The sequence below is a fragment of the Adiantum capillus-veneris genome, chromosome 1, assembly GCF_014529385.1.
Source record: "Adiantum capillus-veneris isolate H3 chromosome 1, ASM1452938v2, whole genome shotgun sequence".
Lineage (NCBI taxonomy): Eukaryota > Viridiplantae > Streptophyta > Polypodiopsida > Polypodiales > Pteridaceae > Adiantum > Adiantum capillus-veneris.
The window spans coordinates 45,053,173-45,068,274 of record NC_140931.1 but is presented as its reverse complement, the minus strand read 5'-3'; the positions used below and the strand labels follow the sequence as shown (position 1 = coordinate 45,068,274).

The 15,102-nt window shown below is 42.7% G+C and overlaps 1 protein-coding gene across 1 annotated transcript; it reads right to left on the bottom strand.

The window, feature by feature from the left end:
* Positions 1–13,006: 13,006 nt before the first annotated feature.
* On the bottom strand, positions 13,007–14,852 carry LOC147464638 (uncharacterized). Its single transcript, XM_086509839.1, has 3 exons — positions 14,807–14,852; positions 13,120–13,328; positions 13,007–13,036 (listed from the first exon to the last, which is right to left on the bottom strand). The coding sequence occupies exons 1-3, from the start codon at positions 14,850–14,852 to the stop codon at positions 13,007–13,009; spliced, it is 285 nt and encodes a 94-aa protein (XP_086365965.1).
* Positions 14,853–15,102: the final 250 nt, after the last annotated feature.

Below are 15,102 nucleotides of genomic sequence, written 5' to 3'. Positions count from 1 at the left end.
TTTACCCCATTGGGCACGGCCAGGTGGTTATGGTATTGGGCGGCCGGCTCCGTTTAGTTGCTTTTGGACGGCCAATTTATTTGAGTTATGGACTTTTGGGCACCACACTTGGGCACCACTCATGTCATACATCTCGGCCGAAGCATCGCCAAGCACAACAATATTATCGAGAATTTTAATGCCTGGATTACTATTTCGACAGTGCCATATGCCTTCAATATGCAAGTATAAGTGATTGCATTCGGAGAGTTTTCCTCTCTTTGCATCTGCTCCAAATAGCCAGTTTCCTGCTCCTACCTTGTTGAGTATATCCCGTGACCATTGCATTCCAAGATCCCAGTTGCAGCTCATTGACTGAGCTGACCGGAGTGGTACAGAACCGGCCCCCAGTGAATATTTACCGGCCAATATCTTGGCAACCGTGAACCCGATCATCGATCTGAAAAGACCATTGCATTCCAAGATCCCAGCTGCAGCTCATTGACTGAGCTGACCGGAGTGGTACAGAACCGGCCCCTAGTGAATATTTACCGGCCAATATCTTGGCAACCGTGAACCCGATCATCGATATGAAAAGACCAACGCGCTCCACAAAGTGAGCACTTCAGGCCCGTGCATTCCTTTCATTTCTGTCACCTCATCTGCAGTTGCCCAATCCGGTACGGATCTGCAATCGACTCAAACTTTGAACTTTAAAGTGTCATAACTTCTTCACCGTAGCTCCAATCGACGAGCCGTAAAGACAGGCCGGTAGAGCACTTTAAGCTCTACAGTTCTAGATCATAATCTCTCATCTGTGGTCACTGCAAGTATACTCATTTTTGGCATCATTGAGGTATCTATTGGCCCTTTGAAGCCGCATATGGCATACATTAATCATTAAGCTTGGCTTGTTATCAAGCCCTGATCACTGCTTACTTAATGTGTAGGCTTCAAAGAAGCTTAGCTTGCATTCCTCTGCTCTTTTCTCTTCATGGCAACGGAGCTGCACGACACCGTTCAGTTGCAGACAATTGAGAAAATCTTTTTTCAAATTCTCTTAACAATTCAAGAGCAGATAGCCCCTTATTATGCTGCTCCACCCACTTCAAAAAACTCTTCTTTGTAAAACACGCTCCTTATCCTCAAGAAAATATTCATCCTTGAGAGCTTGTTTGAACTCCGCCCACAACACCATGTGCAGTCCTGAGTTCCTCAATCCGTGCATGTAATTCAGGGATGATAACAAGTACAAAACTCTCCATTGCAGCGTGCTCCTCTGCTCCCTTGTCTTCCATAACCTGCTCATAAACTTTGCAAAATTTAGAAATGTCACGACCTTCAAAGCGTCCCAATTTATCTGTCACCACTGCTTGTCTGGCTTCACAAATCTGAGCTTCCATTTCTCTTTCAGTCATCATTTGCTGATGGTGCAGATGTTGTTGATGCATCAGTGCAGCAAATTGATGCATTCACTGCTGCATACCATTATCTTGGCCTGCCGACATCACTACTTCCGTCTACCCCGGTCAAGTTCACATCGGGTTCACCAAATTTGTCGGAGTGCACGTCTCTCCAGGATCGACCGAGAAAGCGTCGGGCTTCTGGCTATAGACGGAGGAGCAGACGAGGTGCTTACCGATGGAAACTAGTGCGGTTTAGGCTGATTTAGTGTTAATAAGATGATAAAGAGATGCTTAGAGAGAATTGTAAGAGAATATTAGGGATCATATCAAAGTTTAAAGGCTTAAATCCAACTTAGAATACAAATAAACACTTGATCAAGACTAGAAATCAGAAGATGTTTCCATTACTCAGATATCTGGAACCTTTGGTACAAAATGGTTTCATACTCCAACATTTGTATGCGGGTCGCTTTGAAATCCCCCAATCATATAATCCAAACCCGTTGGAGAAATCCACAGTCTGCTAGATAAAACTTCGCTCCCTCAAGTCACGTTTGTACCCTTTTTCTCTTCAACTTTCCATGTCCTTGCCAAAAAAATCCCTTCCTCCTCTCTCTCTCCCCAAAAAAACTCTATCCCCCTTGACGCCTAAAAACCTGTCCTTAAAAACGCGCCCAACCCCCTATTTTTAGCCTCTCTTCCTTATTTAGATTTTTTCATAGCGTCTGTAATTCTCGCTTTTCCCTATTTTTTGGACCCTAGATGCTATTATTAGCTTTCCTTAAGCTCCACTGCTCAACACTTAAGAGTCGGTACTTGTTTCAAATTTCCTGTGTTGTACTGACACTAGTACAACTGGTACTCGTATGACTGGCCCCGCCATACAAAACTTCAACTTTTAACTTGGAATCCAAAGCTCCTCGGTTTGATACTTGTGTGCTGGTACTAGTATTACTGGAACTGGACACTGGCTGGCTCTCAAGATACTAGCTCTCGAGATACTTTAACGCTGGACACTGTACCTGGCACTACTAGCTCTCGAGATACTCTGGCATTGGACATTGGACATTGGACACTGGCTTCTCAAGATAGAGGCTCCTGAGACACCGGAACTGGAGACACCGGCTTCTTGAGACCGGTTCTCGAGACTCTAACGCTCGAGACACTCTGACGTTGAACACTGGAATTGCCAGATTGGCTCTTGAGACTCGTTGTCAAGACTCTCTGATGCTGGACACTGGGTTTTTGAGATACAGGCTCCCGAATGACTCTCTAGATACTCTAACATTGGACATTGGAACTGACAGTACTGGCACTGGACACTGGAACTGGTAGTACTGGCTCTCGAGACTGGATCTTGAGACACTGGCTCTTTGAGACACAAGATCCGGAGATACTTTGACACTGGACACTAGCTTCTCGTGATACAGGCTCCCTAGACACTGGCTTCTTGAGAGTGGTTCTCGAGACTTTGATGCTGAACACTAGAACTGCCAGTACTAGCTCCCGAGACTGGCTCTCAAGACTCTCTGAAGTTGGACATTGGAACTGCCAGTACTGGCTCTCGAGACTCTCTAATGTTGGACACTCGCTTCTCGAGATACAAGCTCTCGACTGACTCTCGAGATACTAACACTGGACACTAGAACTGGCAGTACTGGCATTGGACACTCGAAAGACAGTGGCTCTTTGAGACACAAGATCCAGAGATACTCTGACACTGGACATTGGCTTCTCGAGATACAAGCTCCCAAGACATTGGAATTGGAGACACTGGCTTCTCGAGATTGGTTCTTGAGACTCTGATGCTCAAGACACTCTGACGTTGAACACTGGAACTGCGAGTACTTGCTCTTGAGACTCTCTGACACTGGACACTAGTTTCTCAAGATACAGGCTCCCGACTGACTCTTGAGATACTCTAACACTAGACACTAGAACTGGTAGTACTTGTGCTGGACAGTCGAATTGGTAGTACTGGCTCTCGAGACTGGCTCTTGAGATACTCTGACGTTGAACACTGGACCTAGCTCTTGAGACTCTCTAACACTGGACACTGGATTCTCGAGATACAAGCTCCCGACTAACTCTTGAGATACTCTGACACTGGCAGTATTACTGTACATAAGCTTGTCAAAACCTCGAATTTGTATGCAAACATGCATCTTTCACCTCGTGCCTGCAAAGAGGCACGACAACGCAGCAAAACAATTTTAGCCTCATTGCGGGTTGCATAAAGACCTGCTAGAATATCCCAAGCCTATTTTGAAGATTTTGGGAGCCTATGCATCTCTTACATCCTAACCAGCCTGCTCAGCCATAGGCAAAATAGCTCTGACAACAGCAACCTTGGTAGCAAAACCTAGAGCATCCTCAACATCGCCTCCATCCACAGTACAAGGACATACATCAATGCCCTACACAATGTTCCAAACTCCCTTTGATACAAGTACATGTTGCATCATGTAAGCCCACATAGGGTAATTGTCCCCATCCAATCTGTCCAACAAACATCTTGAACACATCTGTGTTGTTGTCAACCATGGAAAATGTCTGCACTTGATATGAAATTTGTCCAAAATGAGGAGAAATTGAGTGAGACTAGCACATGGTATATAGCACAACCCTCAACAGACTATATGGGACTTGTTATGCAGTAATTGGCACTAACAAAAATTCTGCATAAAATGAAAAAATTGCATGTGAAGACCTAGCTGTAGTGGTAACAAAGGTCGAAATGAGCCCGAATAAAATTATGAGTCCCAAATTTTTTGTCGACCTGCGGACGCTCGCCAAAGCTCGTTGAAATCTGAGAAAACAAGCAGGGGTGTTTTGGTGACGCTAGCGACTAAGCCCAAGAGGACGTGACCTGCTCTGATACCAATTGTTGGAATTAGGGATGCAGGGAAACACACACAGCTTGGAGAAGACGAAGGAGATTCAAGGCACACAACAGAGAGTGTATTGCTTAGTGTGCAATGGAAAGATAGATAGCCCTAGAGTGATGGGCGTATATACAATGCACGAGAGAAAAAACCTCCTAAAGAGGGAAAAAATGCCCCGATGGTCCTAGTGTGTTCACACACATCACTACCACATGTATATGGTAACAAGCATTGAGAAGCGGCTTGTCAACAGAGCTGTTGATGTCCTCGACAATACTCTGATGCCAATCTTGGAAACAACCCACAATGTCTTGGTTAATGTGTTTGAGCTTGTAAAGTTTGCAAATCTTTTTTTTTTATTTATAGCAAAACTCACAATTATGAGTGGATTATATTGAGTAGCCCAAAAAATTACAAGGTTGTGTCATGCTCATGTTAAGCCATGGGATCATAATTACAACGGCTATTAGGGCAGCCACCCCTACCACCCTGTCTCCACATCCTTGATACCCAAGGTCCATACTCTTGTCATTCTAAGATCTTTTATTTATTGATGGCCAAGATTTGCCCCCATCCTAGGCATTCCATCTGCTGACAACAAGGCACAAGTAGTCCTAGACCAATCCTTCGAGTGATGCTTGCACCCGAGTGCCCATATTAGCACTTTGCTTTCCTGTATAATTTCTGCGAAGCTTGCCACCTCAAATCCTCCTTCAAAAACACGGTGGTTCCTTGTCTACCATACATTATGAAAGAAGAAGTATATGGCGATCTAAGTGCCGACGAGGAGTGCAGGACTACCTGAATTTTTACCTCCAAGGCATAGGTCAGTCTTGAAAAAACTAATTTTCCATGTTCTCTGGACCCACTTGCATACTTTCCCTGCGAGGCCTTTTATAGCTGGGAAGTCCATGAATAGGTGGGCCAGATCTTCACTAGCTAACATGCACCCCAAGCATCGATCTGACCCAATCCCTCTCTCTTGAATCTTCACCCCCATTTGGTAGAGCACCCCAAATAACCTTCCATAAGAAAACCTTCATGTACTGTGGAACCTTTGGCTTCCATATGTTTGTTCTCCATTACATGCTCCCACCTTTCCTCTGGCTATTGCTTTTTCCATAGCTTGTTAAGGGGCCTAGACCAATTCTTCTTTTGCATCATTGTCTGATAAATGGTTTTAGTATGGGGTTTCCACAAGAGACTGCTTCCAGGAATTCCAGTCCAACTTCGAATCACAGATTGGCATCACTAGATTGTCAAGTTCTTTCATCACTTTGTGGACAAGCAAGACAACCAAGCTATTGAGTTGGTACTGGGCAACCATAAGGTCAATGGTTTTCCAACTCTTATTGACACTATCCCAGAAGTGCTCAAGTTGGATCAGACCCTTATTATTCAGCTTCCTGGCTGTCTCAATCCAATCGAGAGTTTGTGGCAGATCTACAACTTTGGAGAGCTAGGGGGACCAATGCAAGATGGAGTTCTTGAAGTATCTGGCTTCTTCCCCCCACTTTAAGACTCCTGCTACTCTATTTCATTTTCTTACCAATTATCTTGAGCTTCCCTCTAGTCTTAAGGTAGACCACGCCGGAGACCACGCCGGGGCTAGCAATTTGTCATGAACCTTCACCCCTCTCCACTTTCCTCCCTTCGAGCCAAGTTTATCTGCTTCTATCATATCTCTGATCATGACAGCCCAAACTTGATCTTGTTTAGCCAAGGAAACAATGGACTTGGCACAGCAAGCTTCTGCATGGGCCACACGGTTGAGAATCCTGAGGCCTCCTTGATTCCCCGACCGAGTAACTGATTCCCAACGGGCCCATTGCCATGGCCTGGAAGATTTCGTGTTATTTTTCCATAAAAATGTTTTTACTGGTTTTAAGAACTCTTTCCAGTGACACTTAGCCATCTTGAGTTTGCAAATCTTACAACCATAGTTTTGATGCCTCGCAAATGCAAAAGCAATGTAGTTTTCAATGAAATAAGTTTAAAAGAAAGGCACAACATATATGCATGTTAAGCAAAGGACTATCAAATAAGAAATGTTTTGCTAAAGCTCCAAACTAGGAATTCGTTGTAAATTCTCTCACTTATGTCAACATCTTAAGCAATGGCACATGCCTTCAAAGAGGAAGCATAGGTGATTGCATCTAAAAGCAGGCATGCCCTTTGCTAGAGCGATCGACCTTCATGGGAATATCTTTCCATAAGAGCAAGGACTTTATATGGTAAGAAACCATCACTTGGGATATGGTTCAAGTAGGTGCCCAAAACGAGTTTTTCAGGGTCTTATTAATTGGGTACCTACTGAGATACACTCTGTGAGCTTGGGGGTGGGGGGGGGGACTTTGAAAAAGGGCCTCATTCGAGGGTGAGGGCACGTGGAGGGGAGACAGAGAAAGAGACGGGAGATTTTATCGCCTTGTGAAAAAAGGTGGCGGAGAGAGAGGAAGAGACATTTTTCGCGTGGCTGCTGCGCTGTGAAGGGAAGCAAAACAGGTTGCTGCAGATGCGCATGCACAAGTGTAGGAGCTGGCCATGGCAAGGCAAGAGCGAAATTAATGGTGGGTTTGGAAGAGAGATGAGCAGAGGAATTGGGAGGGCCAGCGATGTGGGACTGCAGCAGGAGGTATCGCCGAGAGGCGATCCAGTTGTAGTGCATGGCGATACAGTAATCAATGCATGGCAGGCGAGGCCAAGTGAGGGTTGCGCGACCACGCCAAGGCAGCCAAATTGGGAGGGAGGCATTTCAGTGCACGCGAGAACAGCAGCGAAAAGACAAAGCTTGACTTTTGCCAAATTGGGAGAACGAATGTGGGTGTCTAATTAATTAATGGATGGTGAAATCGACCCAAATAGGTAAAATAGCCAAGAGCTGCTTTTCCACAACCTAGCAAGAAACCCTCACTTTGCTCTTGGTTAAACAACCAAGATCTTCCTTTCCATAGCCATGTTGGGCATATCTTGTAATCAATGTGCTTAAAGATTCTTAAAAAATGCGTTAAAAATTAGTTAATAATTTTCATGCTTTTCTAAGGCAACCACATTGAGCATACATGTAAGGCCTGCACATTGACTGATCTTCCTGGGTTAGCTGTGTTGGGCCTATCCTCCCATCAGACCACTCTAAGGAATTTCTTATAAGAAACCATCACTTCGCATCTGGTTAAAATAGCCAAGAGATTTCTTTTCACAAATTGACAATAAACTCTGACCGTATCTTGCAAAAACAGCCAAGATCTTCCTTTACATAGCCTTGTTGGGCATATCCAACAATGGATGTGCCCAAAGCTTCCTCAGCCAACCTTGTTGGCCATATCCTCGGATAGGGCACTTCAAGTATTTTGTATGGCAAGAAACCCTCACTTTGTATTTGCTTAAAACAACAAAGAGTTTCCTTTCCATAGCTTGGAAAGAGACTCCACTTTGCATTTGGTTAAATAGACAAGAGCTTTGTTTCCACATCTATGTTGGGCATAGTCTTGCATTCAACGTGCTTGAAGCTTCCTCAATTAGCTAAAAATAGCCAAGAGCTTCCTTTCCATATCCTATCAAGAAACCCGTACTTTGCATCCGATTAAAACAACCAAGACCTTCCTTTCGATAGCCATGTTGGGCATGTGCTGCAATTAATGAGCTCCAAGATACAAAATTTTGCACAAAAAGATCATCAATAATTTTAGTGCTCTTGTGGCTAAATTTGATGGAAATATCCTCCCATAAGGGCACTCCAAGGACTTTGCCTGGCAAGAAACCCCAAACCATCTAGTGAAATTAGCCAAGAGCTTCCTTGGCCAGCCTTACTGGGCATATCCTCCCATACAAGCACTCTGATAAATTTGTTGCAAGGATACCCTCACTTTACATCTGGTTAAAATAGCCAAGGGCTCCCTTTGCACAACCCAAAAAGAAATCCTTACTTTGCATCTTGTTAAAACAACCAATACTTCCTTTCCATAGCCTAGGAAACCCTTACTTTGCTTTTGGTTAAAATAGCCTCGCAAGAAACCTTCAAGAGATGACAATGTGGATAGGGAGTGGTTGTGTGCATAAGAAGCCTGACAAGAAACATTTCCATGGCCCCTACTAATAGAAGACACTTGCTAGGCATATTCACACTATGGCCAATGTTGTTGGGTAGGCAGATCCTCCAAGGACTTAATCTAGCAAGAAACCCGCACGTCACATATGGCTAATAGTAGGTATATTTGTCTTCTCACCATTGCTCTTCATCTATTCCTCACTTTTAACAACCCACTTTTCTACCCCCAAAAAAAGTAGTAGTTCATGTATTTTTATTAAAAGAACTCCCGTCCACTCTTTGCTGATGTGTAACGCACACAGTGAAGTATTCACCAAAATCCTCTTAGAAAATCATGGTAAAGAGAAGAAGAAAAGAGGAATTTTTGTTATCGTGGGAAAAATCCCAAGAGGCAACAAAGATCTATCGACTGACAAGTGTTGAAGTGAGACCTCTTATGAGAGAGAGAGAGAGAGAGAGAGAGAGAGAGAGAGGTCCTAACTAGGGAAAAGAAAAACATCTTTTTGGTTAAATCTTGGCCCTCAATCTAGAAATTAACGTGAACTTTGAGCATTGAACTCTTGCAAGTTGGTAAGGGTTATTTTGACCTTGGATGACAAGAAACACCCACACATTTTGGCCTTCCATGGTGATAAACACATACCTAGGATCAATGAGACTTTTAAGAGGTCTCTCCATGTGAGATAAATTCTTGTAAGGGCCTATTCAATTAGGGGAACTAAGTGGACCTATGCAGAATTGCTAGGCAATTTGTAGTATGCATAATTTCACTCTCCTTTTAAAATACTCAAAGAAGCACTCACTCAGGGGTGTGATTAAGATGTTCCCTTGGTGTTTAAAGACTATTGGGTTAAGCACAACTAGGAGACAATTAATGAGACTTACTTGTGGTATTTAGTTGTAAGGATTACAAAAGTAGCTATATTGAAGGTCCCTAATAGCTTTAGGTTTTGGGGCCAAGATGGCTACACTAGTTTGTGGGAACCTTGCACTTAAGCATGTATGTGCAAGACGGCCAGTCCTACTGATGGGTAAACTCTCACGAAGGTGTTGGTACAATGCTGTGCAGAGACCAGTCCTACTGATGGGTAAACTCTCGCGAAGGTGTTGGCTTGCAAATTTAGCTATATTGTCCCTAATAGCTTTAGGTTTTGGGGCCAAGATGGCTATACTAGTTTGTGGGAACCTTGCACTTAAGCATGTATGTGCAAGACCAGTCATGCCGATGCATGGGTAAACTCCCGTGAAGAAGTTGTTACAATGCTATAGCAACTGGTATCAACGTCAATGTCATTGGGTAAACTTACAATTGAAGTTTTTATTATGAACTCAAAACCTTGTGAAGCTGGTGACTCCTTTACCTATACCTAGTTTTTTTAAGGAGCACAATGTAATGAGAAAACTTAAACCCCTTGGTTGTGGAGTATACCTAATACCCATGTACGAGGGTGTGCAAGATCAAATGTGCCCAACTTTTATTGCCTAAAATTAGGCTTTTATGTAAATAGTCTGACACACTAGAGTAGTTGTGCTCATTGTTGAGAGTAAACAAGTAGGTGGTGCTCTCCAAGAAATAATGTTGAGAATGATGTTAGAACCATGAAAGAAACCAAAAAGCATAATATATTGTGAGATGATGCATAAGGAAACTATTCAAGCACCACAATAAACACATGCAACATATGTTCTCTCATGTACGAATTTAAGCCTCTATTAAATCATAAAAATGCGTCACACTAGCAAAAACAAAAGTAAAGAATTAGCTGACACAAGCTTTCAAAGCTCTCAACTTTTCTTTTGTATAAGTTTGATTTTTAATCACCTATCACACATGTTTAAGAACACCCCAACTTCAGCTTCGGGTATCATCAATTCTCAACTTGGATCAACTGGAAGCTGCTCCTGGAATCATCAAACCCAATTTAACTTTTCAAACATTCTACTAACCACAAATCATTATGAGTGTGGAAGCAACGATAACCACAACCACACTACTTCTTTCAAAATGTGCTATACAAAAAGATTTTATAGATCATACACTCCAAAGGCACTTCACCATACCATTAAACATCATCACACAAAAAAGAGACTTGCAATCATTATATAACTTACTTGATGTAGAGAACACCTCCACATAGTTCAATCACCTTACAACCTACGACAACAAGCTGATCCCACTGGATCTAGAAATTTCCATCAACCACGATAGGAAAATACCACAACATTAACATTTTATTGACAAGGAAAACCCAAACTTACCTGATGCGTAAATGCCACAATAGTATATTTGGCTGATAATCGAAAGCAAAGATGTCGACGAACTGTTGTGTGTTGAAGACGGTGACGTCGAGATGAGGTATATGTCGAAGACGATGAAGTCGATGACAAGGTACTAAGGGTCTTTGTCGAGATGACGATGAAGTCGACAACAATACTGTGTCGAAGATGGTGAAGTCAACGACGGTTCTATGTCACAGACAGTGATGTTGATGACGGGTACTACTAGTCTATGTCGGCAATGATGATATCGTTGACGACAATGACGATGACGATGGTGACTGTGACGATGATGACGATGGTATCGTCGTCAAGTCCGAGATTGCAATGACGATGACAAAGGTGTCGTCGCCAAGATAGGGATCTGCGATGACGTTGATGAAGGTTTCGTCGTCAAGATGGGGATCCACAACGATGATGATGATGTAGACGATGAGGATGGTGTCAATGACGACGGCGTCAAGGTTTAAAACTGAAAACTCTAGATACTCTTTCGTGGATCTGCTATTGTGGTGGCGGTACCACGGCTTGGATCTGCAACCGTGGATCTGCAACCGCTTCGTGGGGCTAGGGCTGAAATGAATAATTCTGGCTGATCTAGGCTGAAATTGTAAAACATTGATTGAGGTCTGCTGAATTTGAGATGCTAGATTGATCTAGAACTAGATGGGGAATCTAGCCAGGATCTGCAACCAAAGGATGCAGGTTCTTGCAAAGCTAAGACTAGGAGGCGGTAGTGGCTGGAAATGCTGATTGCTGGAGGCTGAAAACATTGGACTGATCGATGAGAAGATGCTGGGACCTATGGGTGCTTGCTTACTCTGCTGTGGCGGTATCGCGGCTGCATCTGCAAGCGCTTAGCTGGGCTAGGGCTGAAATGAAAAACGCTGGCTGATCTGGGCTGAAATTGCAAAGTGTTGATTGAGGTCTGCTGAATCTAAAAATGCTAGGTTGATCTAGTACTAGATGGGGAATCTGGCAAGGATCTGCAACCAAAGGATGCAGGTTCTTGCAAGACTAAGATTGGGAATTGAAACTGCTGGTGGTAGTGACTGAAAACGTTGATTGATGGAGGCTGAAAACATTGGGCTGATCGTTGAGAAAACACTAGGACCTGTGGGTACCTGCTTGCTCTGCTGCGGTACCGTGGCCTGGATTTGTGACCACTTTGTCGGGCTAGTGCTGAAATGAAAAACGCTGGCTGATCTGGGCTAAAATTGCAAAATGCTGATTGGGGCCTGTTGAATCTAAAATGCTAGGCTGATGTGGTAGTATATGGGGAATCTAGGGAGGATCTGCAACCAAAGGATGCGGGTTCTCGCGAGGCTAAGATGGGGAACTGAAAACGCTGGTGGTAGTCGCTGAAAATGTTGATTGCCGGAGGCTAAAAATGATGGGCAGATCGTTGAGAAAACACTGGGTGCCTGCTTGCTTTGGTATGGGTGTCGACTCTTCTATATGCTTCTACTAAGTGCCCAATGGTTTCTTTTCTAGCTCTTTAGCAAATTGCCCTACCTACTCTTCCAACAAAAGTCATATATAAATACGTGAAAAATGGGTACTTTGGCAAAAAGGGTTCAGTACTCTGAAAAATACTCATGCTAATTGACTGTGCAAGAGAGGGTATGCAACTGTGACCCACCTGGGCATGTACGTCCTCAAAGTGTCAGGCTCAATCCTAAGCTAGGCTATGATTGATGTTAAACCATGGCAGAAGCATGTCCATGTGGCGCAAGTGAAGTGCGCACGTGACACGAACACAAGGGTCTCACATTGCGCGGTTAAAATCTCCCAAGCTCGTGCAACTTCCACGGCTGAAGCTAGAAGACCTTGTTGTTGCTTGATTACAATTCATTAACAATGCTTCCTCAAGTTCAAGGAAACACTGCACAAAGACACCTTACCATATTGATTCAATGCAATCTACAATTCCACAAATTTGAAGGTTCCCTAAAATATACATCCTTTCCCGTTATCCCATGAAGGACCACAATTCAAAGCATAAAAAACTCATATGATGAAAAGATATCAAAACTATATCACAAGAACAATAGCGACCAAAATGCAGAAGCCACAACAAGGGCCCAACAGAGAGCTCTCGTTTTACAACTCGTAGTAAATAGAAACCAAAATACCCTCATAAGCGCAATCCAAAGATACCTCATTATCCAAATAAAAATGTTATATTGTATACCGAAACCTCCATTGGAAACCCATTACTAACTAGTTACCCTATCTTCATGCAAACCCATTGTATAGACTGCATGGGACCTAAGACTTCACAACCAACTTCATGGGACCCAAGATCGTCCCATGTTGTAGACCAATTGAGGCAAAACCATTGAAAAAAAAGTATAACAATTTGGTTGTTGTTGAGAGCACCACTAGCCTCATGTCCAAATTTATATTTGCTATGCATTAGGATCCTCATCTCTTGCCACCTTAAAAAAAGAAACAATTATAAAGTTAATTGCATATTCAAAATATGAGACAAGGAAGGAAAAATACATACATTGAAAAGTACCTCGATAGAAGAGCTCGAAAGCACACAAACAATCAAATTCCAATCAAACCATAGAGCACTCGCATGGTGATCATGAGCCCAAAAGAGCAGGGCTTTTCTATTATGGTTGTTGTGTTCTACGATAAAAGCTTCTCTCATCTCAGAATCAGTATAGAATGCAAGTACAAGATCCCCCGGCTCAGGCCACGGTGGAACACAACCTAGTTGCCCTGGACACACCAATCTTTGCAAACCTTATGCCCACTCAGCTCATCCATAATATCCATTTCAGTGATGATAGATCTTAGCCAAAAAAACTTATGCTTTACCCAAGCAAACGGCCTTATGATAAGCATGGTGCTAGCCTTCTTGCTTCTATGCACCAAAGGCATCCCTATCACCTTATCCATTATAAAATCTCTTTGCAACAAAGCGTCTACAGTCATAAATAATTCAATCTCCCCCCCTTGTTCATGAATAAAGAACTTCTTCAAACGTCCTCTCCATACGATCTCTTCTAATCTACTTGGTTGAGAAGGTTGGTCTTCCAAAACCACATAATCACCTATTGCATACCTACATTCATGCAAAAAGGCCTTTGAACATAGTACACCACCATAACAGATTATCTCTAAAGTGTTTGAAGAAGGTTGCACCCAATTATAGATGGCTAGCAATGATTCCTTCTCAAATGTGTTGAGTGTAAAGAATTTTCTCTTGTTTCCACCAACTACAATGCCCTTTTTGTCTATTAGATGCTTGCAACTGCTTGGGAGAAGTCTACGGCATGCATTCCATGCATCTTGCACTTTTCTCTCCGATGAAGCTCGCATAATGCATCTTTTATGCCAATCTTCACATTCCTTCGGATAATCTCCATCTTCATTACCCTCCTAAAGAACCAAAAAAGAATGTACAAACATCTGATCTCTGTCAAAGCACCTTGTTTTGTCATTCTTGGTACTCATTTGTTTCCATACTCTTGTAAACAAGTGGCGACTATGAAACTTCGTGTATGATATCTCATTTGCCTTGTTGTTGGTATGTATACTCAAGAAGCCTGAAATGCTTCTCTCAAATGAGAAGCACCAAAAGAAATCGTGAGACCCATGTCTCACGATGTCATCAAGAAGTTCGCCGTTCCCTATAAAAAAAGAACAAATGACAAAATATTATTGATTGTTTCAGCCCAAAATTGTAAGCCACAATAAAATGCCAATAAGTAAGAACAAACCTACAACATGCTCTAAAGAGGAGCTATTTGGCCCCTCCCATTCCTTCGATAAGATGCACCATCAAAGAAAGAGAGAACGACAAACTTCAATGTCATCCTTTGTCCAACCCTTCCGCCTTGTGCACTCAAAAAACATGTGTGAAATATCAATCAATAATTTCCCAATGACAACGTCCTCTTTTGAAATGCCATGAACCACATTCAAGATATGAGGTAAGCACCACTGAATGAACTTTTGGCATTCCTCTGCTTCAAAAATTTTGTAATGGCGAGAAGGATTACGGGGCCACCTTTTGCTATTCACAATAGCCTTGGGAATTTCTTTCTCTACTTCTTTCATGGCCTTATCAATCTATTTCTTCATAGATGTTGCAGATTCAGACATCAACTTCCTTATAAACTTTTGAAATAAGTTCAAAGACAAAACATGCATCGCACCATAAACCAAGTACTTGGAAATATCAAACCCAGATAAATAGAAAAAGCCTCCACAATTTAGATTCACTGGATAGGCCTCCATCTCTAAGAACTTCCTCCTTTCTCTCCTTTGTCATGCATCTTTTGGATTGTCTTATGCTATTCCACATGTCCTCGGCATGCCATTTTTTCGGAGGATATCGACCTTGATATTGATTTGCATCATAGACATAGCGGTCATTCACAAGTTTTTCCTTTGGAATATCTTGTCTACAGAAACTCATCCCTCCATCTTTAACTTGTCCTAACTTACACTATGCAGGATGGTCTCCTACACATAGCATAAGCATGCT

Bases quoted from the DNA above. Each gene is read 5' to 3' on its own strand.
- LOC147464638 (XM_086509839.1), bottom strand. From the start codon at position 14,852: ATGGAGGCCTATCCAGTGAATCTAAATTGTGGAGGCTTTTTCTATT. The intron at 13,329-14,806 runs TATCTGGGTTTG...TGGTGTGTCCAG, and splicing joins TTGTGGAGGCTTTTTCTATT to GGCAACTAGGTTGTGTTCCA. The intron at 13,037-13,119 runs GTACTTTTCAAT...TCTTTTTTTAAG, and splicing joins TTTCGAGCTCTTCTATCGAG to GTGGCAAGAGATGAGGATCC.